This window comes from Hippoglossus hippoglossus, chromosome 9, assembly GCF_009819705.1.
Source record: "Hippoglossus hippoglossus isolate fHipHip1 chromosome 9, fHipHip1.pri, whole genome shotgun sequence".
Taxonomy (NCBI): Eukaryota; Metazoa; Chordata; class Actinopteri; order Pleuronectiformes; family Pleuronectidae; genus Hippoglossus; species Hippoglossus hippoglossus.
Genome location: NC_047159.1, coordinates 8,191,346 through 8,216,272, shown reverse-complemented (window position 1 = coordinate 8,216,272; position 24,927 = coordinate 8,191,346). Strand labels below are relative to the sequence as shown.

The window sequence follows — 24,927 nt, the reverse complement described above, 5'->3', positions numbered from 1 at the left end:
AGGGAACATTGCCACTGTTAAAAATGCAGCTTTGCACAGAAAGGGATTTAATGGATACTAGAGCTGAACATAGCAACTGTTCTGTGTCTTTTCAAACAACATACCAAACATTTGCGGGTGTTGACGCAAAAAATTCTAGTTATTTGTGATTGTCTCTGTTTTATATCATTGGAAACTGAATATTTGTGGCTCTGCACTGACCTTTGTTGGAAAAAATAAACAGTTCACAGCTCAGACTTTTCCCCCGGTTCCTGGAAGGTGCATGTGATGGGTCATTTTCACAATTTTCAAATAATTACCCAATTATGTTAGACAGTCCCTGGCAGAATAACTGTTGGTTGGAGACCTAACGGAAACACAACATCCAAATATGTTCTTCAAATATCTTTTGAGTTCTTTGACAGACATGACAAAGGTTAAAAGACATAGAATATAATTAATGTGGAGAAATACATCTGTAGACTTGTGATTTATTAACTAGAACCTTCTCTTAGAGAAGAATAATTTTATTACAGACAACATTTGACACAACATGGATCATTTAGAACATTGCACTTCTCAAACTGACAGCTGTGCCGAAAAGTGCTCATCTTAATACTCCGCACCAACCAACATCTGTCCACCGACTTACACCACATCTTCTGTAGCTGCGGAAAAATTGTCCAACATCACCATCAGTCAGATTCAAATTGGTTTGGTGTTAATAATTATGGCACAGGACTCTTTGTCACCCCCCCCCCCCGTATGATGGAAAACAATGTTTTCTTAATTTGAGATGACATATTTGTGTGTATTCCAGGACAGAGGAACAAAAACACCGGTATTCACGACATGATAATACTGCACTGTACATTAGTCATAGAACTAACACGATACCTCCTTCAAAAAGCACTGTACAATGGAGTTTGTTAAACAACCCGAACCTTACAATGGCAGCACATGTGCCAGTGATTACTCATAAGGATCACATTCAGCACTGTTTTCATTTACCATATAGACCACAAGCTTGTGACTCAATTATTCTAAATTACTGGCCCCATCCACTTTACTGTAATGGTTTCCACAACGATTGAACAAAGTAGCTGAAATTAGGAGGGATTGCTTTTCACCCACTGATACTTGAGCCATGAAGAAGTGGGTCATCTCTGCTTTGATAACTGCTGTTTTGGGCAAAATGACAAAATCTGTTCCCCACAGTCACAGATAGCCATCTCTGAGGTAGCTGGGTGCAGAAACAAGATGACAAAGCTCACAGCACTTCAAGTTTTCTCTGTCTCTTTCTCGCAGCATGTGTCCGACTTCATGCGAGGAGTCATTCATTATTTTTATGTGCCAACCCCATTCTTCAGGGTTTTCAAGGTTCACTTACTGAGGAGTAATTCAGTAGATGATCTACCTGTGAGAGATCTGAGAATTTTCTCCTGATTCAGTTAGTTCAGATGCATTTCTCCTCCGCTGTCTCAGAGTTCAGTGACATCTGGATTGCAGGATCTTTTGGACACGGCACGGCTGAAAGGTCCCTGATTACATCTGTCCCTTCTCTGCTCTGAGCTTTAATGCTGCCCTGCTCAGAGGATAAAGAAGCTTGTGAGTTTCTGGCCGAGGAAGGTCGTGAGCCAGAGAGTCTGTCTGTTTTATGACAGCTTCCAGGGTACACCTCACATCCCTCTGGCAAGTAGAGGAAGGTCTGGGAGGTGCTGTTGACATCTCGCATAGAGTCTCGGTTGGAGACCGAGGAGAGCTGATGAGCATCAATACAGGGGAAGTTTCCCTGTCTCTGTTGCCCCCTTGCTTCCATTTTGCAAAACAGACACTTGATTTTCTCAATGAGTTTGAGGAGAACAGCCTTGCGCAGCAGGATGTAGATCCAGGGGTCCAGGATAGGGTTGAAGGAGGCGAAGCGTATCGCTCTTAGATCTGGGTTTTTCTCCAAGTTCATTTCAACTGGAGTTTTGTAGAGCTGGTTCAAAAACACCTGCGCCTGCAAGGACAACAAGAATAGTTGCTGAGTAGATGGATGAATGTTTTAAATTGTTTGCAAGTGCGCACATTTGGATGTGCACGTGTGTGTTTTTGAAAGGAAGAGTGGAAATGTGGATGAGTAGCCAAAGAGAAGAGTCACCAAGAGCAAGAAAAGAGGAAAATAAAAATAAATAAGAATATGTTTGAACTTTCCTCCCTAATTACCCACGTGGACTTGTATCAAACTCCATGAACAGATTGTTCCATGTTCAAATGGTACATTTCTCCCCGAAGAGAGCCGTGCGTAAAACGTGCACAGTGGATATAGGAAAAGACGAGAGTAATAGTTTATAAGGGGGAATAAAAAGTTATTTAGAGCTTAATATCATATTTTAAATGTATTGTCTAATAACACACACTTCTCTGTGTCAAATTGATTGACTAAACAGTTCTAAAAATGATTTTCTACCTAAAAGAGCCATGCGTAAAACGTGCGTAATGGTTAGAATTGACACAGTGAGTGGACGAAAAGAGAACTTACAACAAGGGGGATGGAGCAGATGAGCACCACTGCCGATGTGCCTATCAGCAGAATGACCATCTGAATCTCTGCACCGGCCAGACGCCCGAAGCTGCGTCCTCTCCTCTGCGGGTCCACGTTGCGCCCCATGTCGGTTCCCAGCGACATCCTGCGCACGAAGCGCCGATGCATCCTTATCAAAGCCACACACACCAGCACGTTACAAATGACAGTGGCGAGAATCAGGAGCGAGCTGAAACCTGCATACATGTAGGAGTAGGCTGCATCGCTGGTCTTGTTGCTCCTCCACTCTAGAAAACACCAGGTTTGCGGGTATTGTTTCTTCACCTGTCCGAAGCCCAAAATCGGCAGAGCGCAGAACAGCGCGTTGGAGATGTAGATCGTTAGCAGAGTTAAACCCGCCAGTTTCTGGTCCACATAATCATTGTAGAAGTAGGCATGGTTTATAGCGATGTATCTCTCCACCGACATGGCACAGATGATGCTGAGTCCCGCCAGAGAGAAGAACAGCATCGTGAATCCAAAGTACTGGCACAGCGGGTCGTCGCCGGGCCACGATCCTTTCACATAGATGGCGATGGTGACCGGACTGGCCAGCAGTGTGCCCAGCAGGTCCGTGACTGCCAGTCCACACACCAGCGTGTAGAACGTGGTTTCCTTCTGCTCTTTGCGTGTTTTACAGAGAACCACGATGGCGATGACATTCCCAACCACCCCGAAAATAAACATAACAGACGGAATGGTCGGCACCATGGTCCTCCCGGTCATCGACTGATTATTCATTGTTCTGCCCTCTACACGCAGTTCAAGACGAGTGAAACAACTTTTCTTAGCGCCAGTATTTCCAGTCTAAAGCTTGAAACTCATATGTACTTGAAATTTGCCTGAGTGACATTGTCAAATAAAAAAAAAACACCTTGCAACTTATCTCAGAAGACAAACTTTAGAAAATAAGCCTGCGTGCCTTTGAGCATCCTCTGTCTGCTGCTGCTGCTGCTGCTGCTGTGGTCAGCGACGTGTCAGTGGTGATTTGCTATCAGAGACTCAAAGATGTGCAAGACAGGAGTTCACTCTCCAGCACAGAGAGATAAAAGCAGGCAACAGACACCAGTGGCTTCATTGAAATGAGGCTCTGCCTTCAAGCTTCCTGCCGGGTTCGGTCCCTCCCCTTCACTTCACTTCAACCCTCATCAGCTGTTCAGCCCGGTGCAGGAGAGGCCTCGGACATATTGTGCAACACCATCACACAGAGGTTCACCAGCACTCACTGCAAATGTTCAACAGCAATGGGTTATATATTATTAAGTTAAGCAATTGGCCATCTGTAAAACTGAAGTGGATTTTTTGCTGTTAAAATAAGTATAAAGACAAATTATATACATTTTGATAAACGAGGCGAGTCTTGTATCCACCTGAAATGTATGATTGGCTTCATATTCAGTTTAAAGACAGCTGTAAAAAGTTAAACTTCCTATATTTGAATTAGGAAAAGTAGCACACATGAGATTTGATTTAATGATTTTATTTCATCACAGATTTAAATTTTAACATTTGATCACAGAGCTGATAATAAATATAAGGTTTGTATTTCTCATAAACCATTTTAAAACATAGTGTATTTATGGTAGTTATCTATTAAATTGTTGTACTTTTGCAACTGAAAATCTTTGAAACATCTACAAAAAAAGTAAAAAAGTAAATTTTTCTAGACCAATTGCAGAGCTGCAGAAACTTTGCTTTGTCTTTAGTAGAAACTGATTAAGACTCAACAACTTGTCGAGTGTATTACTGAGGATACTGCAAGAGCCAATGATAAAAAGAATCCCACGTCAGTATTGTTGCAATACACCCTCCAACCACACGTCGGAGCATAGAGCTGCTGTGCAGAACTCTTGCGTGTAAATTGCAACGGACTTTTGTATTGCAATATGTTTTGAAGGTGTATTACAATAAATTAATGTTTTTTAGTGTTTCATATTGTTATTATTATTTAAAGTTTTTTGTCCCGATAAGTTGCAAAAGCATCTTCCCTTTTTTAGTGAGTCCAAATTTTCTGTAAAATAAAATAGAATTGGAGTGCGAGTAACTAAAATGTTAGTTTTCCACATTATTTCTGTGCTTTTTAACATCTGTTTCCCAACACGTTTGACGAACCAGCTTATCTGTACTGATGCTGTCAGCAGTGGGCGGGGCAGACCTGTGTCTGGAGCTCCTCTGAATGTTGTCTTGACCCTGAACCAGCTGTCAGCTGCATTAGATGTGATAAATCACCACTGACATCCACATCATCCAGCAGGCGGATGTTGGACCTTTGAATAACACGAATAAGAACTGAGTCTTGAATAAACCCGGAGCTGCATGGGTAAAAACACAGTTTCCCCCCCTCGTCTAGTTCACGACTGCTTTCAGAGAAAAAGCTGAACCCTGTGACCTTGAGCCCTGATGCCTGACGTCATCCCGTCAGACTGACCCTGTGTGCTTGGGAAACACACTTGTTGTTTTTCTGTTGCATTTATTTAAACAGAGAACAGGGAGAAGCCCTTTGAGATCACAGGCATGTGTATAGCCTTGAAAAAACAATATATATTTAAGTATACCAATCAAACATAGACCGTATACAAAACACATGTGTCCTTAACATGTCAACCCTTTGACAAACACGGCTGTTATGTAAAGTGTTGTTGTGTGTATGTGCCACTCTGTGCGCAGATTACAATATGATTTCAGCACCCTGTTGTGTTCTCCTCTGTGTGTGCGTCTGGTTCCAAAGACATGCGGAATATGCTGTAAGTAGATTTGAAAGATTAGGCTTCTCATGAATGTGCTTTTCCTGGATTTGTTTGTTGAAGTCAGATAACCTGCAGCGTGATTGCACTGTAAACTCAGAGTAATGACCACCAGCACTGCCGGGAGAATCCATTCTCCTGTAAATACCACCCGGGCTTATGTTCTGTAGATGGACAATCGCGCGGCCGAGTGTGGGTCTTTCTGTGTGTATGTTTGTTTTGTATGTTTTGTTTTGCTGAGCAAAGAGAAATCTACATCCCAAACACACCATTTCTTCCAGGGCTTTAATTCCTGGAATTTCTGCATTGTGTCATGGAAAGGTTTTGTTGGCTCTATAGACCCCTGTAACCCCAAAGTGCTGTCAATTGGTGGAAAACACTCTTTACTTTTTCTTCTGTGGTAGCTGGCACGGGTTTAACTCAGTTTCTACGAACAAGAGAGAAAATTACACTGAGGGACAAGAACTAGATATACAAGTACAGATGTGTGGCACAGTGCAGTGTATTTGTCACCACGTTCAGGAATACCTCTGGATTAGTTCCCTCACAACCGTGCATCTGTTTCGCTTTAGCGCCACTGATGTATCGCTCAGATTAGGGTTTGCCACAGGCCTTTTGGTTTGGTTAAACAACCTCCCTGTGGAGTAAGAACTGGTCTCTGTGGACAGGTACAGACACACCAAGGAAAACCATATTCGTATCGAGGGTGGGGATCTGCAGAACGTGTGCAGGGAGGGATGTGCCACTTATACACACAATTCACAACCGCCATTATTACAATTTCCTTTTTTGTGAATGGAATCACTCAGATACAGGCAGGTATTTAAAACTTTGACAACCAGAACGGCACTCGGCAGAGCACATTCCTCCTCCAAAGCCAGACAGTCCTGTTCAATTCAATCAAGCTGCACCAAATTTAGCCAATTCATGAATATCAATCCTCTAAATGTGCCGGATTTTTTTCCACCAAGATCCACAAGTTATTCTCTGGGGAAAAGGTGAAAATGTTGAAAAATACTCCAGGTTCTTGGATCCATCCCCTGATCTGGACCCACACCAACATTTAATTTGTTCTTTCCTGACCCATACCACATCCTTCTGGGGTGAAAACATAACCTCCTCGTCACAGGTAATAATTAAAGCAGCCATGATAATCACTGTGAGGTCCATTTAAAAGCCGTTGGAGCTTTTGACTGTGTCACATGGTCATCATCGGCTTAGGGATTTGACATTTTATAGCACGTGTTCAAATGTATAGTTTTATCTTAACTCTTTCAATACTTCTCATGTTTGTTAGTTTACGGTAATTGTTAGAATATATGCTGCCTATTAATGAAACGCAGATGATAAGAATAATGTTATTTGATTGTTCAATAACTTCTGACAGTAGCAGCTCAGCACAGGGACGGGAACCAGGAGGGAACAGATAACTTGGCTCTGTACAAAGCTGATAAAATCCACCTACCATCACCTTTAAGGATCAATAATGTTCAACAGGTCACATCTTGTTTGTGTTCTGCACTAAAATTAGAATCCTGGATGGGAGACTGCAGGAAGATGCTGGCTCCAGCTACACATTCACAGACTATTATTATCAGCGATCTCACTCTGGGCATAAAAGGAATATTTCCCCAAATGTTTCAAGCTGTTTAAACTGTTATTCATAATGTAGTGACATAAATGGAAACGCCTAGCTACCTGGAAGGGTGCTAAGAAACATTTAGCCTGTTAATAAGAACAACAAAGCAACAAAGAGTTTTGACCGTCAATCCTGATATTTCTTTTATTTCAAGCACGGAACTGGTATTTTCAAATAGAGTTATTTAAAAATATTCTAAATCAAACAAGTACAACTGTCTAGAGTCCAATCTCTGGACTTTATTCCCAGCGTCTCTGAGAATAAGTCCAGGTGGACGGGTTGTTGCCCTTGAGGACTCCCCGTCTGCAGCTTGTTTTTAAATGTAGAGTTTAGAGAGAGTTTGGATGTGTTTATTCTGGGCTCTGCTAGATTTGTAGATAACATCCGCGTGCGATCCCGCTCAACATAACAAAGCCGCAGCACCGAGGATCAGATGTAAACTGTTTGAACTGGCACCGAGACTGGCATGTGATGCCAACATGAAGACAGAAACACTCTGTCTGCTTTCTGAGGTTATTTGCAGCAAGCGTCCGATCGAACTGTGCCATCAACTTGCTTGGACAGTCGATTCGGTCATCACATTCAAACGGATCCAATCACTAACTCCTTTTAAAATGTACTTTTACAACCTCTGTAAATAAGCTTGAGTGATCTGAGCATAAACCATACATCTAATGTCAACATTGCTCTTCATACAATTGTTGAGAGTCCTCGTTTGGCACACGTCAAACCCAGAAAGGACAGTTTGTACTTCAGGCTGTAACAATAAAAACATGTGGCTGTTGCTCATTCAAGTCAAAATGACAAAGAACTCTACTCTCATGCACTTAACTCCTAACATTAACTTCACACAGTAACTTCCCTGACGTTCTTCCCTGACAGTTTATCCATCAAGAGGGCGTGTTGCTCATCATGGCAACGTTCAAGCAACAGCCACAAAATGGGAAGTTGCTTTAAACATCAAAATTCATCCAAACAACTCAGATTCCTTGGAAAGAAACGTCCCTCACAAGTTCACCAGTGGTTGGAGACGTTATGGTGGGAATCATTAACAGGGAGCGAGAGTCAAAGCTACATTAGGAACGTTTTCTGCTAATCTTTGCAAAACCAGAGAGCCTCAGCTGCCCATTAGAGCAGAATGGAAAAATAAAAAAAGGCTGCAGGATGTTCTTCTGCATATGATGCATAAATTAAAGAAAATGGTGTAAAGTGACTGGCAAAGAGCCAAAACCAAAACAACTGAGCGAAATGCGACCGACGCTGCATCTCATTTCATCTGCTCATTTAAATTCTATCTACTTAGTTTGTTTGGACACGGTGTTTGTGATCTCCTACTGTGTCACTAATGGGAACATTGGGTTCCATTCAGATTACTGATGTGACTTACAAGTCAACAGCAAGGATGCAAACATATAATATATATACATTTATATCTACACAGACCTTTTTCTCTACTATGAGACCAAAGTCTGACCCAAGGTTTGTGTGTTCGTTACATTGTAAACATCTGTTCCTGTTAGTTTTGGTTTCACGTTTTAATTTAGGGAGTGAACTAAAGACCTTCGGATGTCATGCATCCTGTCGTCATTACCTACGTGGGCTGCTTCTACCTATACTTGACATTGTGTGGTTTGTAGATGGGCTTGTGTCTGACGGCAGCATGTTGTTAGTGATACTACTTCCAGCATCAGCTTCGGAGGCAGAGACTGCAGCAATCCTGCAAACTACCTCTGCTTCTTTTTCATCTTCTCTGGTTTAAAGGGATATTTCGACCAAAAAAGAAAATTCACTCTTAATCTACTCACCACTATGTCGATCGAGGGGTGGGTGAAGTGTTTGAGTCCAAAAAACAGGTTCTTAAAACATATGATCCAGAACATGGTTCAGTTTGATCCAGACTGAGTCCACCTGTTTTTAGTCGGACTTAACTTTGGTCCGCTGGCTTAGACCATGGTCCAAGGTGCCTTTCACACATGTTAGTTACAGTCGGACTAAACTGAAATGAAGCCCTGAAGTCTGGACCAAACAAAGTCGTTGAGAAATCGCCCTGTGAAACATCTTCTTAAAATCTACTCCGACACTAACGAGTGGTTTCAGTTGATTATTCTGTTGCCAGAGAAATCTCTACTATTTTGAGTGCATGACGCTGCATTCATGCTTTAGCACCCGACAGTGGCCGAGCCTGAGTTGTTTCTGGTGCAGTTGTCAAAACCACAACAACCAGGTCCCACTTGGGACATGCAACAACAGCTGGCTTCCATGCTGAAATGCCTTGCTAGCTGTACATGTAATGCCACAGGATAGAAACCCCAAAGCCAGATGAACACGTGGGTTCACCAACTGCTGCTGCCTCCTCTCAACATCCTCATTTTGACATTTGACGTCAGACAGGATCTAGGACCTGTGCTTGTGTAGTAGCATATATTCAATTCAATTGGCTGGTGCCTGAGCTTTTGTGTTGGAAACACCAAAAAAACACCCAAAAAATTTGTGGAAACACAATGCGCCTCCTGCAACATATGACATCACATCAGCCCACTCAAAGCCAATAAGCAGCATTTCCAGTGAGGCCTCCAACCCGGTGACTGCTCTGTAAGTCAATGGTAAATGGACTGTGTGACACTTCACATGCAGATGGGGCAGACTGGAATCAAACATCCAACCTTCTGGTTGTAGGACGACCGCTCTACCCCCTCAACCCCAGTCCCCCCAGTGTTCATGCTGACAGACATGGCAACATGCTGTACCCTATGAGCTGGCTACCTAGCAGGAGAGGGACCACCGACCTGTTTCCAAACTTGACATATTAGAGTTAAAAATGTGTCCGAGGAAGCAGCAGATGTTCCCATAGCAGCTGAATTTCGACGTCACATGCAACAGGGGTCACACAAGCAGATACATATACAGTCAAGTAAATGTTTGAGTAAAGTGCGGAAACAAGTCTGCAGATATTTCCAGCTTCTTTTCAGCGTCCTGCCTCATGGAGCCACAGCATCAGGCCAGTGTGACAGCTGTGATACGTCCTGCCAGAACGTGAAGTCATCATTAAACACTCAGACACGTGTTTTAACCACATGTTGGGTCAACACTCTTTAACGAAGCTGCCTAGATAAAGTGTTATGGCATCATCTGGTCAGAGGTTGAGAGAGATACAGGAAATGTTTATTGGTTGCAGAGCATCAAGGAGCCGTCTGTTGATCAGTCATGTTGATGTCCGACTGTCCACATTGCACCATGTGGTCCAATAGAGCTGCAGAGTCATCTTCAGATTTCAAATCACAGCAAGTATCAGATGCAGATGGGTTATCACAATATACTAAATGTTTTTCATGCAGCATTTAATGGTGTATTTGTGACCAGGGTTTGTCTTTACTAAACGGATCAGTAAGCTTTTACCAAAGTGCTTGTCGAATGGTTGAACACACACCTTCCTTGTCCCTGTAATCCTTAATGAATGTCAATGTGAGTCTCGGGGCAACAGGAAGTGAGTAAAAGAGTGAAAATATACTAGTGGCTTTTATATGATTGCTTCTAAATTACCTGCTTCAGACAATAAAAACGTGCATCAAAAACATGCCAATCCAACCCCATCCATTAGAGAACTACACCAACTGGTAACATCTATTTTTAAGAACAAACGCACCCTAGCAACTGAAAGAAAACACACCAACAGTGACTCTAGTATCCAGGCACTTTATATTTATCCAGTTTGTGGTATAATTTCTGAGAAACACCTTTTGCAACACTGAAATGTATCTTCTGTTAGAAAATCAGCAAGAATCGAATCAAAATTGAATGATTCGGAAGTTTGTGAAATTAGATTGAACCTGAAGATCAGTGCCAATATCTGCCCTTACAGTATGTTCACAGTAAATAGTAAGAAATTAACACATTGATCCAGGACCAATAAAGACAACAAGCAGCAATTTAATAACACATAGAAGGGCAAAATTTAAATATTAATACACAGTGTTAGAGGACGACATGGTTGAAGAAGCCAACTCCCTCCATGCAGGCGGACACACACACACACACACACACACACACACACACACACACACACACACACACACACTCACACACCTTTCCATCTTCAAAATCCCATGATTTCTGAAACTTTCTGAAATTGAAATTGTGTCCCTTGCAGGTGTGTGGAGAGAATACATTTTGCACTTTTTAAAAATGTTTTAAAAATTGCTAGAAGATTATTATATCACATTTTCGTTGATTTCCCAGAGAATTGTGTGTGAATCTTGATGAAAAAAGTCAAGCATGTGTAAGGGTGTGATATCGATGAGTGTTTGCAATTCGGTGACTCTTGATTGAACCTAGAGGGGCTGTTGGGCCTTGGCGGAGGTGAACACTCTACTGAGGGCCGCTCTAGTTTTTATAGACTATAGTTATAGACTATAGACTATAGTTGCACACACTTAATACTGACACTTTTCAAGTGTTCAGCTGAACGCAACATTACAACATTTGTTTTAGCAACCGTTGTCCAAACGCGTGTGCTCTCATCCCCATTTTTTACCATCAATTACATCTTTTCACTTCTCTTTCCGCTCCACCTTCATGTGAGGCCATGAGCAACAGCTGTAAACACTTTTTGTCACTGACAGATGTGTTGCATCATTGTGAGCGGGTTGACAGGTTTGGATTGTGGCCAGGATTTGTGTAATTCCCCCATTTCAACTTCACACACTTGCAACCTACCAGAAGGGGAAAAAAACAACTCACATTTGAATTGGTAAGTGGTTTCACATGTCAGCTTTAATAAAGTCCTGACAACATGTGGCCACAGACATATGTTAACCAGTTGTACCAAAAATACCTGAAGTCATGTTGATACGACAAACAGAGAAAATGTGTCCATAGATACAGATTGACGATTTTGACGGCTCTCCAAAAGTGAAGCCAAACCATCTTGATCGCCCCCTAGTGGCAGGCTGCACTGTAAGACGTAAACCACGCCCCCCCCCCCCCCCAATGCCACCATGTCAGTGGATAGGACATGGACCAAAATAAATGTTACAGTACATGTTAAATACATTTTTCACAGATGGTTTCTGTCATTTAAGGGAGTTCACGTTTAAAAAACAAACCAATTTGGGTTTGATAAGTTATTTGATGCTGTCATAACGGGATGAGACAGCTGATGAGATGAGATGAGTGACAGCTGAGACTGACTCACGATTGGTCGAGGGTATGTATCAGTGGGAACTTGATACCGTGGCTCCACACCACAATCACTACTGCACAGACTCCAGCTACAAATGACGTGAAAAGATGCAAGATAGTGGGACATTTTTGCGTTATTTTTGTACAACAGGAGGAAGTTGACAAACAAAACTAATTCAAAATACTTTGAAACTACTAACTTAACAAAACATGAATCTGTAAATAAGGTGAACTTCTAAAAACTCATCTTTCATAAATTGACTCAAACATTTTAACTGTTTAATAACGTTTACACCCATCAGCCAACGTTGACGAAATAACAGACAAATGAATCCGACAGCAGATAAATCCCTTTTCTAATTAGCGCTGAGCATCTGTCTAATTTATAACAGTTTAATATGTGAGCAGCGCACCATGTGTCAGGACACATGAAAGCCACATATATCCTCAGAGCAAACAGACAGACAAATTAAACCTTATTAGTTTTTCACTTATCTGTTCAAAATGTTAAGATATGAGGCGGCCGAACCTTGATGAGTAATGAAAGATTAATAAACATGTTTCTCTGGAGACTCTGCTGCTGTGGGCACGTCGGCCAAGAGCAACACAACCAGCGCACATTTCATCCTGCAATCTGCTCCACAGAGCGGGAGACAGATACTCTGCGGTCTGCCATCTCTGATATAAATCACTGTTGCGAATCAGAAATAGGAACCAAATCCTGTTGACCTACGTTAAAAGAGATGGAAAACAGCATAGTTTGTGTTTGAATGACAAGGAGAAAACTGCAGCCATGGGAAAGTTAAATCTAGGGGTACAAAAAAACATGAACATACTGTTCAGTGTGGATACAGAACACACTTAACACAGAGCGTCAGATGAGGATGTGCTGCCTTGGTTTTATCCGCTCCGACCAGCTGAAGTATTTATTCTACAAGGCTCTGTGGTGGAGATAAATTGTTGATATAGCAGCAGGTGTTGTGTGTCCACGCTCTAATGCATCAACCATTCTTATTCAGATTCTACACAACTGAAAAAACCCATGAAAACCCACACACAGACACACACAGGCCTATTAAAGCACTTACAGGGCTCTGGGCACCTGATGACCAGTGACGCGGACGTCAAACTTCCTGACACCTCACCTGACTGAGTTCATCACCAGTGTTAACATACCTGTCTGCGAAATGACGGCCAAAAACCGACGACCACGAAATGTAAACAGCCCTTTTACTTTCAAACCAGTGATTTTAAATTGAGAACAAGGACCGAATGACCCGGTTTTATTATTTCAGATGCGTCATTTAAAGCTTATCAGTGCGAGATAAAGATAACACACACAAAACAAGACCTGAGCGATTGCAGCCTATGGAGCAAAGCTGGTATAAAATAAAAAGCACTCTACTACTTTTATTCATGGTATTAGCGGTTATGAGATGCCTGTGTAGACTCAAAATCAAATATCCAATATTTTCCCTTTTCTGCCATAAAACGATAAACACTTAAAAGGTCAGGTTTGGAAATATTCTCTATTTTTCTTGAATCAATATTGTCTCATTGGCTCTAATTTCTCTGTGCAAATAGAGCTCCAATAACAACACAGTGAACCACACAATGCACTGGGTTTCATGGTCCTTCATAATAACCAACACACATGTACAGTAATTAACTTCAATCCTGCAGACATTGTCCTGCTGCTGTAATATTCAGTGGAGTATTTGTATTAATCCGCACCTGAAAATAGTCCCCATACCAATGTATGATTTACTTGTTTGGTTACTTGCTAAAAACTGCACTGACCTGAGTTGTAATGTAAAAATATAACTTTACGACCCATTTTTCAAGATTTACGTCTTCAGCATGAGCAAATCACTTCAGGGATGGTCGGTCAGGTTACATCAGAGAGTGAGTAACACATTTCTGGATTTTTTTTTTCATGGGATTTGACCTGGGCCTGACAAAACGGCTCCCCTTTGATGTCATAATTAGACCGTGCTCTGTAACATGTAAACAGGAGTATGAATGTTATTTTCTATTAGCAACTCGTGTAAATAATCTAAATCACAGCTTAAGATATTCAGTCAATAGTTGGATAAATTGGGTAAATGTAGCAAATGAAACTTGTATTTTTAGAATCCAATTGAGGCGAGGTAGTTCCTGGTTTACTGGGACACCTGATAAATCTCATACTTTTTCACCTGCTTTGACTTTTAAAAACATCTGCTGTGTGTGTGTGGGGGGGGGGGGGGGGGGGGGGGGCTCTCTACACATCACAGTGGCGAGGAAACTTTGGTCGATCATGGCAGCCAGGACGGAGCCTCGGGTTCACAATGGTTCTTGTTTCAGGATTTTGTGCCATTCATTCATACTGGACTGCATACCAGGCTGCTTCCCAAGATCATGTTCTGAATACTGAATAGTGAGTGGATTGAATGCATTATGTGCAAAACCACAACAGCATTTTCTTCTCCCAAGATCTATTATCTTATCTTTCTGCAGACTCTAAACAACACAGGCTTTTGTCCATTGGCCGTGTGCTGTTTTTACTGATGAGTGCTGGTCGTGCATCAGCTGACTGGTCAATATTTCAACCGCTTCTCTCACTATGAGTCTTTACCTGGATCTGCACTGCATGATGCAAGATTTCATTTGTGAACGGAAATGTTTCTGGTCACAAATGCATTCCGTTCGTTCCATGCACAGAGTTTGGGTTTTCTCTAGACGGGTGATCAGCAAATAATTCTTGTGTGCAATATCCCTTTTATTCCCAGAGATGCTTTTGACTGACAGAGACACACACAGTGCGGGCAGAGAGGAAGAGGACAGGGCGGATGTGTCGCGGAGAGCTTTCCCCAGCTTCTCCTTTCTTTTTGATTACATGAGGTCACCACAACCACCGGGCTTAACAATTGATGGGAGCGTGTGTTCCAATAATGATATCATCCCATAGTCCTGCACAGAAATACAATAAAACAGAGAGAGAGAGTTTCTGTAACAAATGAAAATGGAAATTATTTTTATTGTGACATTATTCATACTTTTAATTAGCCTGATTCAACTTTATTAAAAACAGAACAATATTTATCAGATAAGAAAACAATAATTGACCATTTACAACAGTAACTAGTGAAACGACCAGATGTAATATGTCACAATTTTATTTGTTATCTCCTACGTATAAACAACTTTCCTGTACATGCTCTGAGGACAGATCAGTGATGAGGGTTCAGCTCCGTCTTCATGCCTGCTGAGCCGCAGCCTTGGCAGCTAACCTCTCTTCTTTCTCCTGGTTGGCCTTCTCCCTCATCTCCTTCTCTCTCTGGATCAGCTGCCTCTTCTCGGCCTCCCAGGCCTGCAACCGGCTCTCGTACTGCTCCAGGTCTGGTTTCTCTGCAGCAGCCAGGTTCTGCTGGGCAAGCGTGCTCACCAACTCCTGGAGGGAGGCAGAGTCCACTTTACCCTGAGTCTCCAGCTGGCAGCTCAGATCCTGGGGAGGTAGAGAAAGAAGAAAAAGGCTGAAGGCGTCAAACGGTGACCTCATTACATTATTTAAATAACTTTGGTGAAACTCCCCAAAGCCAATAAACTCTATTTAATACATTTCAAATGCTCCAGCTTTGACATTCCTGAACCCCACAAAAAGAGACAGATTTCCTTGAGTCTATAAATACGTTAAGGTTTGGATATTCACATAAAGACACACTTCAATTTAGAAATCAGTTTTAATAAAACATTTAACATTGCTAGAAAGGTTTTTTGACATTTTCACCAATTTCTCAGAGAATAACTCGTGGATTTTAAGGAAAGAAAATCTGTCAAATTTAGGACTAATATCTACAAGTGTGTATAACTTGGTGCAGCTTGATTGAATTTAATGGAATTTGGCCTTTTCATATGAGCTCTAATCTCTGTGATCAAGGCATCCAGCCAATACTTTCTCATTAAACACAATGTCATAATTTCATGATTAGAAGATCAACATGTGCCAAAAAAGGCAGGGAAGAAGAAAAGAGAGAAAGCTAATAAACAAAGATAAAACTGCATTACGGGGAAGAGAATCTGTCCAAAACATGTGTCAGATCTTCAGAACAAATAAAATTCATCTGAGTGGGTGTAACACTGAATGCAATTAAAAAGATTCCCAGGACGAGTGTGGTAATAACACTTTGGCAGCTCCCTTAAATAGCTTTATTTTAATCAATTGGAGAGATGCAGTGAAACTTTCTCTTAATCTAATCATTTAAAAAAAGGATCCCTCTGCATTTGACAATAGAACAAAGCAGGATAGAATCTTACAGTGATGAAGCGTCATCTTTGCCTGCAAATCACTGTCTAATTATTATCATGGAGATGATGCAAATCATTTTCCAAAGCTGACAATTGGGTTTTAAACAGATGAAAAGGTTTCTTCATCCCCTATTTTACTTGCTAGTTAGATAATTCAATACAATGTGCATCGTCTCATTACTTTAGGTCAAAGTTATTTTATCATCAAACACCGTAATTCAGCTCAGACTGAATCTTTTTCTTGATTGTGTGTTTTCTCCATCCATGATCTATACGGCTTATCCTTTAAGGGTATTGGGGGGGGGGGGGGGGGGGGGGGGGGGGGGTTCATACACACCAGTGTATTGCAGGGCTGACATACAGAGACAAACCTAACCCCAACCTGCATGTCACAGGGAAAACTGCAAACTCCACACAGAAGAACCAACCAAGAACCTTCTTGCTCTGAGGCGACAGCGTAAACCACTTCCCATGTGTGTGTGTGTTATACTAATATTACAAAAAGACAACCCTAGGATGCTGTGTAATAAGATTCTACTCAAAAATCTTAAGTTGCCACCCCACTCATGACAGGAAACAGAAACCCACCTTGAATCTGGTGACATACTGAGGAAGCTTAGCCTGCTCGGCCAAATCATCCTCATCTACAGCTTCTTCTTGCTTGTCCTCCTCTCCTCCTGACTCCTCTCCAGAGGACTCGGAGTCTGAGCTGGAAGACAACTCCTGCAGCAAGTCACTCATGTAGTCCAGCTGAAAAGAAATTGAAATGAATGTTAGGATGTTATGTTTTCAGTGCAGTTTGAAATCTTCAGAAATAGCTGGTAGGGCCTTTTCCTGTGTTATCATATTACCTAAGCATCTGATATTTTCCCCATTTGACTGATGACGGAAGAGTCATACAATGATGAAAGAGGGTGAATACGTTACATGACAAGTCACCTCTTCTTCTCAGAGAAAAGGTAAGATTAACGGTGACCTGAGGCGGCAGTCTCCAGTCGCCAGCACCTTCATTTGAGATGTAATATTTCCTCTGTGTCCTGTGGCGTTATCTGCTGCGTCTACATTATTGCTCTGCCGCCGTCTCGCTGGCTGCATTAATTCCTGTTGCGGTAATTCTCACAGACATGCTTGGTGCTCCAGGCCCCTCAGAATCTCATTAGACGGGAACAAAGCTCAGCTATTGAACTGGACAGCGCAGGGCGGATTAGAGGCGCTACAGCCGGTCGCATGTGCGTGCATACATGTAAAAATAACAGCTAAATGACAGCATGCGTGTTCCATCTCAGCGGATGAAGACTGTCTATGTCACACACCACACCTGGAGAGTAACAGAGGCCTGTCTCTTCACATGATGTTGTGCAGAACCACCATCACTCTTTGAGTCTATGCAGCATTTTCACTCAAAACACAGAAGATCTCACACCAATAATTTGGGAAATTTGTTTGTTTCCCGTCAAAGCCACAGTCTGAGGAGCAGATCAATAGCAAAAGTCCAAATGAGCACAGGCTGTGAGGCTGTCTGGCAGCGTGTTTTATTCATGCAGCGTGTTTGTTGATCTGTGCTTGTATGAGCCATGTTTGTGTATTATGGTGCACTGTTTGTACTGTGTTATTCTCTTCTGCCGGTAAGATAAACCACGTATGATGTCACTGATATTAGGAGTTATGTGTGAACTAATCAGAAATAAGCCAACCTCACAACACTGCATGCATGCAAGTGTTTATTTCATTCATTGGTGTGGACGTGTCTAGGTAAGCTTAGCATAAAAAGGGTAAACTGCTGACCTACTTATATTACAAAACAAGAATATGGTTTCCACCTACTCCAAAGCCTCCGTTTTTTTCCTGTTTTCTTTTATCCTAGTGCAGTGGCAGTAATATGTCTGTTTGGACGGGGCTGTTTGCTTTCCTGTGGGGATTTTCTTTCTGAATCTGTAAAATAGACCTGCAGTAATTGAGCCACGTCAAAGTAAAGACAGACTGCTGGACTCAGTCCACAGAGCCCTGAAGCTGCTGCACAAGGAGCTGTTCAGTGTTTATTCAAAGTTCAGTGAAGACTGACTCAGAACAAAGAACCTCAACCTGGGGAATCAGTTATCATTGGCGTTTTCGTGAATACTTGCATTGATAAGTCTCAGCCTCCACTGCTACAGAGCCCTGGTCGAATGTTTATTTAAAAACGTCATTAATATTGTATGTATCATGTGTCTAAATTGCAACAAATTTCGAGTCTGCACTTTATTGGGCCCTTAACAATACAAATGTTAAGTATGAGACCAATAAGATTATTGGTTCTGGAGATATGCGTTCCACATACAGACGGACAGAGAATTCTGATATTGCATCATGCAACTATTTTGCTCCTGTTTTACAGATTCTGATGCATCAGTTCAGAGTAATGCCATCTACAATGGTTACACCATGCTGCATTGATTTAGTTTCCTTATCATACACTGTGTTAGCCCTCAAAAACAAATAAAACTAAATAAAAATCAACTTTGAGATCAATTATCTAAATGTCTATGTCCTCACCGTGTCTTTGGACAGCTTGATGTCATCAGAAGCAGCAGCTACTCGCTCCATGACAGCCAGCGCTCGGTCCAGATATCCACGACCCCAGAAGAGAGGCATGCCTCGAAACACGGCGTGAATGCCCCCTAAAATCTCTACTTTGCCTGGATGGGAAAAGGAAGATGAGAATTAATGAGACATGGAGCATAATGAAAAACGTGTTGGACCAATCAACCATTATAAAATTTAAAAAAAAAAAGGTAATCAATACACACACCTAGGAGAGCATTTCCAAGTAGCTGAGCACTTAGGCCGACAGTGTTTTCTTGCTTCAGTCCGCAAATGAGCAGCGACGCCCCCATCGCCCGATCCTCTGACATCTGAACACAGCGAGGAACAAGTGCACACGTTTCATCTGGAAGCACATTGGTTGGTTCTGCTACAAACATTCACACACTAATGACTTTCAGGAATCCATTTTTCCAAAATGAATAAAGCCCTCATACATCACTCCGAGCATCAGCAGTCATTCAACTTGTCATTGATGACTTTACCGTAGGAGTAATGCACTGCATTCCTGCCAAGAGTAAGAATATTCTGCTATCATTTATTTTCATAGCGCCGTCCATGTTGCTGCGGCTGCAGTTTCACTCACAGTGAGTTGTGGTCTGGCTGCGAAGTAAGAGCCCAGAGCGTAGAGAGACAGAATCTGAGTGGAGGGAAGGTCGAAGGCCTCCTGAAGCATCACCTCTTCAACCACAGAGCACGCACCTGTACCACAGAAACATCATGTCAGGGGCATTTTTACTGTCTTCTAATGTTGTTATCATGGATTTCTTTCTGTCAGGCTGCTGTACTGGATGATGTTCTCAGATATTTCCATCTAAAATTATATTTCAGTAACGCTTCTTGACCTAATTGTAGCTAACATTACAGTGTTTTTTAGGGCAGAGTCAGTTTGACCCTGATCAAGTTAAAGTGATACTGAAACTTTGTGTTCTTTGCTGAAACACTTACTGGTGTTTATATCACTTGTATTATCAAATTTATAAAAATAATATTCTACATTTGTGGTTTAAACATGGCTCATAATGCCACCTAGTGTTTCAAAACGTCTGAACCTTGCAGGGCCAATGCTTCCGTAGAGTTTACGTAAAGTCTACGTAGAGTCAACTATTTGGGACGTCTCTACTTCTCATGACATTTGTGTGAAAAAAGTAACACCCTCTAATCAAAGGTGGGCGGCCCCCAGCGACTGCTCGTGTGTGTGAATCTGGAAAACTTTTCTGGGAGAGGAGCTTCTGCCAAAACTTAGGGATGAAGTTACCCTGGATAAAACTGCTGTTATTCTATAGTTTTCTTATAATCGAGAAATACTCGAGCCAAGTTTCCATCGTCATTTTAAACAACTTATAAGAATATAAGCAAAAGGAAATGCAGATAAAAGTATGTTTCGAGCATTACTGTTAAGTGAATATTAGGAGTTAGTTGATTGTGTGGTGGAGCTAACTGTCCTGTCAGGTGACATCTAACTACCTCAGAGGAGGAGGACAAGAAGAGATGATGTACCAACAGTATGGATTGTGTCTGTAGTCTTGACTGAAATAAAAAAAAACTACAGTGCCCACACACCTGGAAACTATGTGATAGAACTATGCGCCTTCATTAGTTGAAAGACGACACTGTTTACTGTCTAATGTCAGAAGTAATCAGGCTTCTCCTTTACCTCTGTCTTTCACAAACAAGGAAAGAAATGTTTGAAATATGATTTTAGTGATTTGACAGGCGGCTCCTACTCCTGGCAATATTCACAGTCAACAAGAGAGTGTTTGGAAAGCCACAGCGGCTTGTACTTGATTTCAGCCGCCTGTCTGTTTTTTTCCCCCCCTAAATCTTTCGTGGGAAAAATGTTACTTACTTTTAAAGTCTCCATCCTTAATGTAAGGATCTATGAGCAGGTTGAAGGTGAAATCATCTGGAAATATTCCATACTGGACCTACACACAGACAGACACACACACACACACACACACACACACACACACTTTGAATATTCACGCCACATGTACAACAACTCGATCTTTTACATTATTTATCCTTCAACATTGTTTACTTGACATGATTTGGTAAAGACGGTGTATATCATGCACAACAATAACAACTGCAGATTCCTACAGCATCACTGACACTGACACCAATCAAAACAACAGGCGGCCATAACAAGAGTATACGCCGCTTTACCTCAATGTAAACACATCACCGGCCAGTTGACGTCTCTGCCTTTGGAATAATGCAGCGATTCCCAGATAGTACGACTCATTCAAGAACAGTACACATGCTTGGGAAATGTCAAACATGTTTGATGTTATTTGTGCTGCTCAGATCAGTTTGAAAATGCATCTGGGTTGTTAAGATGGGATCTATAATCGCTCATCCTGGAAGATAACCGCAGCTGTCAGCCCTGATCAGAGCCGCTGATTACATTTCCTCTCTGGTTTTGACGATGAGCCTCTTCTAAATAACAGAGGGAAGAGAATATGATGCGTGTACCTTGTTTTTAAGCGTGTACAGGGACTTATCCCTGGCCCCGTATTTTATACACTGTCGGATCCAGCTGTGAACAGACCAGTCTCGCAGGTACCAACAGTTTGGACTGTGACGAAACCTGGAGGAATGAAAAACATATGTATGTACACATATATGTAAGTGAATGGCACTCAGTCAACTCATTCCTCCGCCAAGCCCCAACATTCCCCAAAATCCAGTCAAACTGCACCAAATCTCCCACACTCACAGATATCAGTTCCAAAAATGTGCCTGATTTTTTCCCCCCATGTATTATTCCCTGGATCTGCACAAAATTTGAATGGGTTCTCTGACCGACTTGCTTAGAAACAAACAAACAAACCAGCAAACAAACCAAAAGCGGTGAAAACATAACCTTCTCGGCGGGGGGTAATAAACTTAGAAATCCGCACACAGCTAACAGGAAAGATGTGAAAAAGAAAAGAAGTGACATGCAGCTGTAATCAAATGTCACAAATGTATAATAAAACATTTAGCTGCTGAAGCACCCGACTTCATCCAGAAATATTAACAATGTGTGAAAACCAAACGCATCAAAAACTGTTCAATGTGTGTTTTACTCCGAAACTTCCCAAAGCGGAGAAGTTGTTGTTCAATTCTTACTCAATTATGAAAATGTATGGGCCGCGAACAAGTGTGCGATTGGGAAATATCCTAAATCTTGTAATCAGAAGAATGGGTGCAGATTCCAGAGGAGGGAGTAAACAGGAAAGTCTGGAGTTGCCCGGAACAAAGAAAAGCATGTGACCGAACATAAACCAAAACAGACAAACCAAACAGACAATTCATTCCAAAATAAGCACACAAGTTGGTACAGTGGACCGAAACCAAGGCAGCAGCAGCAGATGGCTGACAAAGACATGCAGACGCACAAAGAGTCAAAGTAATTCCTCTTACTTGTAGAGGTAATACTCTGCTTGATCTATTTCCTCCCGAGATGATATGTTGTCAACAAACTGAAGCACAAACAGAAAAATATAAATCGTTACTGAATATTCAAACACATTTGTTAGTTAAACAACAAATTAAACAGTCCATTTCCATGTGGACGCAGCTTACCCGCGACACGCTCAGAGAGCTAACTGGGAGATTCCTGTCATATGTCCTGTCCATTGTGGCAGCCAGTTGAGCTGTGACACAACACACAACACAACACTATTATTACACAGTTTAACATGTAAGAAACAAGCAATAATCAAAATATTAAGAATTTATTGTATAGTAAGGTATCCCTTTGAGAAACACCTGCTTGAACAGATTTTCACGAAACTTGGTGGAAGGATGGGACATGAGCCAAGAAAGAAGCCATTACATTTTGGTGAGGATCTGGACAAAGGGGCGGTTCCAGGAAATGTTTGTCGCTTTCTTAAACATTGTGAGATTCAGTGTTTTATTTCACATTTTCACCAATTTCTCAGGGGATAACTCGTGGATCTTGATGATTAAATTGGGCATATTTAATGGACTGATTTCTGTGTGTAGCTTCAGTTAGTGTGTGGAATTTGGTGCAGATCCAAATAAAAATCTAGATCTAGCAGATGGGTTTTCATTGGGGGTGGGCTCTTTTCAGGGACTGTTGACTGTACAGTAACAAATATGGCTGTAAACCTGTAACTACCACTAATGTGTAGTTGAGATAATGTGGATTCAGAAGGGAATCAACAGTTTGTATGTATCTTCAATAGTTGAGGAGTCATGTCCAATCAAACATGACAGATTTTGTGAGGAATTTAACTGTTTAGCCTTTGCAGACACAGGCTCTTCTGCTTAATTCTGTCATCAAATCCTTCCTCTTCAGTTCAGATCGATTTAAAGAAATTTTAATCTTCATTTAAATAGAATTTGATATGGGCCATGACGGACTGTGTGATAATCATACTGAACACTTATTAATCAGTGAACCGTGATGCTGCAGTGTTACACTGCCATCCTGTGTTGATCACACGCACACACAGTATAAGCTCCACTACAGCACATAGTCAGTCATGCAACATTGAATGTGTTCTTAATACTAAATTAAACCAACAATAAGCTGCACTCTTAAAGCTAATTTATTTATTTATTAAATAAGGAACTATGTGATCAAAGAGGAAAATGCAGTTATGATCCTGACCTGCCGTTAAATGACAATGTTCTTTTCACTTTGCATTTAAGCCTGTACCGAAAAAATAAAAAAAGGTTTGATATCCTATCATAGATTAACGTTCTCTTGATTTAGTGCCAGCTTCCTTCACTGACCTTCTCGACTAGAAACATTCACTGTAACACATGTCCTGCTCCAGTACACACTTATCCCCCACAGGAGCATATACAGGCTGCCAGTCTATCACTGTGTCTCTAATAAGGACAGACATCCCCCCCCTCTGTGGGAGGAAACCCACCACACAGTGTCTGCAGGATTCACCAAGTTAAAGGAAAGGTCTACAGCACGTGGGATGGACTTTATGACAGAGAACCAGAGAGGACGATAAAGCCAAGATCAGGAAGAATGTGAAGGTGATAAAACACGTGTGCTGTGGACATGTCAACATGGAGCAGGGTCAGAAAGGACACACAGAACGGAGGCAGCCTGGTGTTCCTGATAAAGTGCTCGGTGGGTGTGGGCTCCCCCTCAGGTGGATCTCTTACCCAGGTTGTGAGGGTCCTTCTCTCTCGCCTCCCACAGTCTGGTGTCGGTGTAAGCTGCGGAGAGCAACCATCTTCTGACTGCAACACACAAAACACCACCAGGTCACACACACACACACACACACAGACACACACAGGCCTCGCATGATGGCGGACAGGCTGTTTAAGAGCGGGAGAACATTCACTGAAGGTGCAGCTGTGGGTTAAAGCCTCAGTTTCCCGGGGTGAGGAGAGTCTGACCTGAGAGAGACGGAGAGAAACGGTTCACTTTGACAGCAGCAGTCACACAGCGGCTCAACACGGAGGACGCCATCTTTGGACGGTACTATGTCAGAGGCCGGGGGGGGGGGGGGGGGGGGGTGGAGCGCAGCATGTTTCTGTTTCCTCAAAAGTGACGTCAGAGGGTCATACCAAGAAAAACAAAACGAGACGCGGTGAACTCGATGTTTAATAATTATTTATTTGCGCAGAAAAAGTATTTTAACAAAACCTTATTTACAGTTATTTGATTTTAAAATGTTGTGAGTTTACCATAAAATTAAAGCAAGAAAATAAAATGATTGACATTTAAAAAAAAGAGATATAAACTTACCCTCAATGAGTGATGTTGGATATCTTCACTTCAGCTTCTTTATCACATGAACTTCAGCACATTCATTTTCATTTGTCCCCATTTATTGAACTCTTTTATTCTCTCAAAACTCTCAAACTTCTACAGGCTCGCTTTCTTATACGTATTGTATTGTTTGAACAATGTTGTTAGTGGAATCCCATGTATGTATGTATGTATGTATGTATGTATGTATGTA

At 41.8% G+C, this 24,927-nt stretch overlaps 2 protein-coding genes across 2 annotated transcripts; both read right to left on the bottom strand.

The window, feature by feature from the left end:
- Window positions 1–450: 450 nt before the first annotated feature.
- On the bottom strand, window positions 451–15,030 carry ptger4a (prostaglandin E receptor 4 (subtype EP4) a). Its single transcript, XM_034596991.1, has 3 exons — window positions 14,724–15,030; window positions 2,504–3,770; window positions 451–1,981 (listed from the first exon to the last, which is right to left on the bottom strand). Exons 2-3 carry the CDS (start codon window positions 3,284–3,286, stop codon window positions 1,436–1,438), a joined length of 1,329 nt encoding a protein of 442 aa, XP_034452882.1. The 5' UTR covers window positions 3,287–3,770; window positions 14,724–15,030; the 3' UTR covers window positions 451–1,435.
- Window positions 15,031–15,107: 77 nt separating this feature from the next.
- Window positions 15,108–24,513, bottom strand: mrps27 (mitochondrial ribosomal protein S27). The gene is made up of 11 exons (XM_034596992.1): window positions 24,359–24,513; window positions 24,119–24,196; window positions 22,550–22,620; window positions 22,388–22,446; window positions 21,455–21,569; window positions 20,823–20,901; window positions 19,560–19,675; window positions 19,182–19,284; window positions 18,926–19,068; window positions 16,982–17,143; window positions 15,108–15,593 (listed from the first exon to the last, which is right to left on the bottom strand). Exons 1-11 carry the CDS (start codon window positions 24,429–24,431, stop codon window positions 15,345–15,347), a joined length of 1,248 nt encoding a protein of 415 aa, XP_034452883.1. The 5' UTR covers window positions 24,432–24,513; the 3' UTR covers window positions 15,108–15,344.
- Window positions 24,514–24,927: the final 414 nt, after the last annotated feature.

Excerpts from the sequence above, each read along its gene's own strand:
- ptger4a (XM_034596991.1), bottom strand. The coding sequence starts at position 3,286 with ATGAATAATCAGTCGATGACCGGGAGGACCATGGTGCCGACCATTCCG. Across the intron at positions 1,982-2,503 it reads TCTGCTCCATCCCCCTTGTT|GCGCAGGTGTTTTTGAACCA; the intron begins GTAAGTTCTCTT and ends TTGTCCTTGCAG.
- mrps27 (XM_034596992.1), bottom strand. The coding sequence starts at position 24,431 with ATGGCGTCCTCCGTGTTGAGCCGCTGTGTGACTGCTGCTGTCAAAGTG. Across the intron at positions 22,447-22,549 it reads GCTCTCTGAGCGTGTCGCGG|TTTGTTGACAACATATCATC; the intron begins GTAAGCTGCGTC and ends TTTGTGCTTCAG. Across the intron at positions 19,069-19,181 it reads ACTTGGAAATGCTCTCCTAG|GCAAAGTAGAGATTTTAGGG; the intron begins GTGTGTGTATTG and ends TTTCCCATCCAG.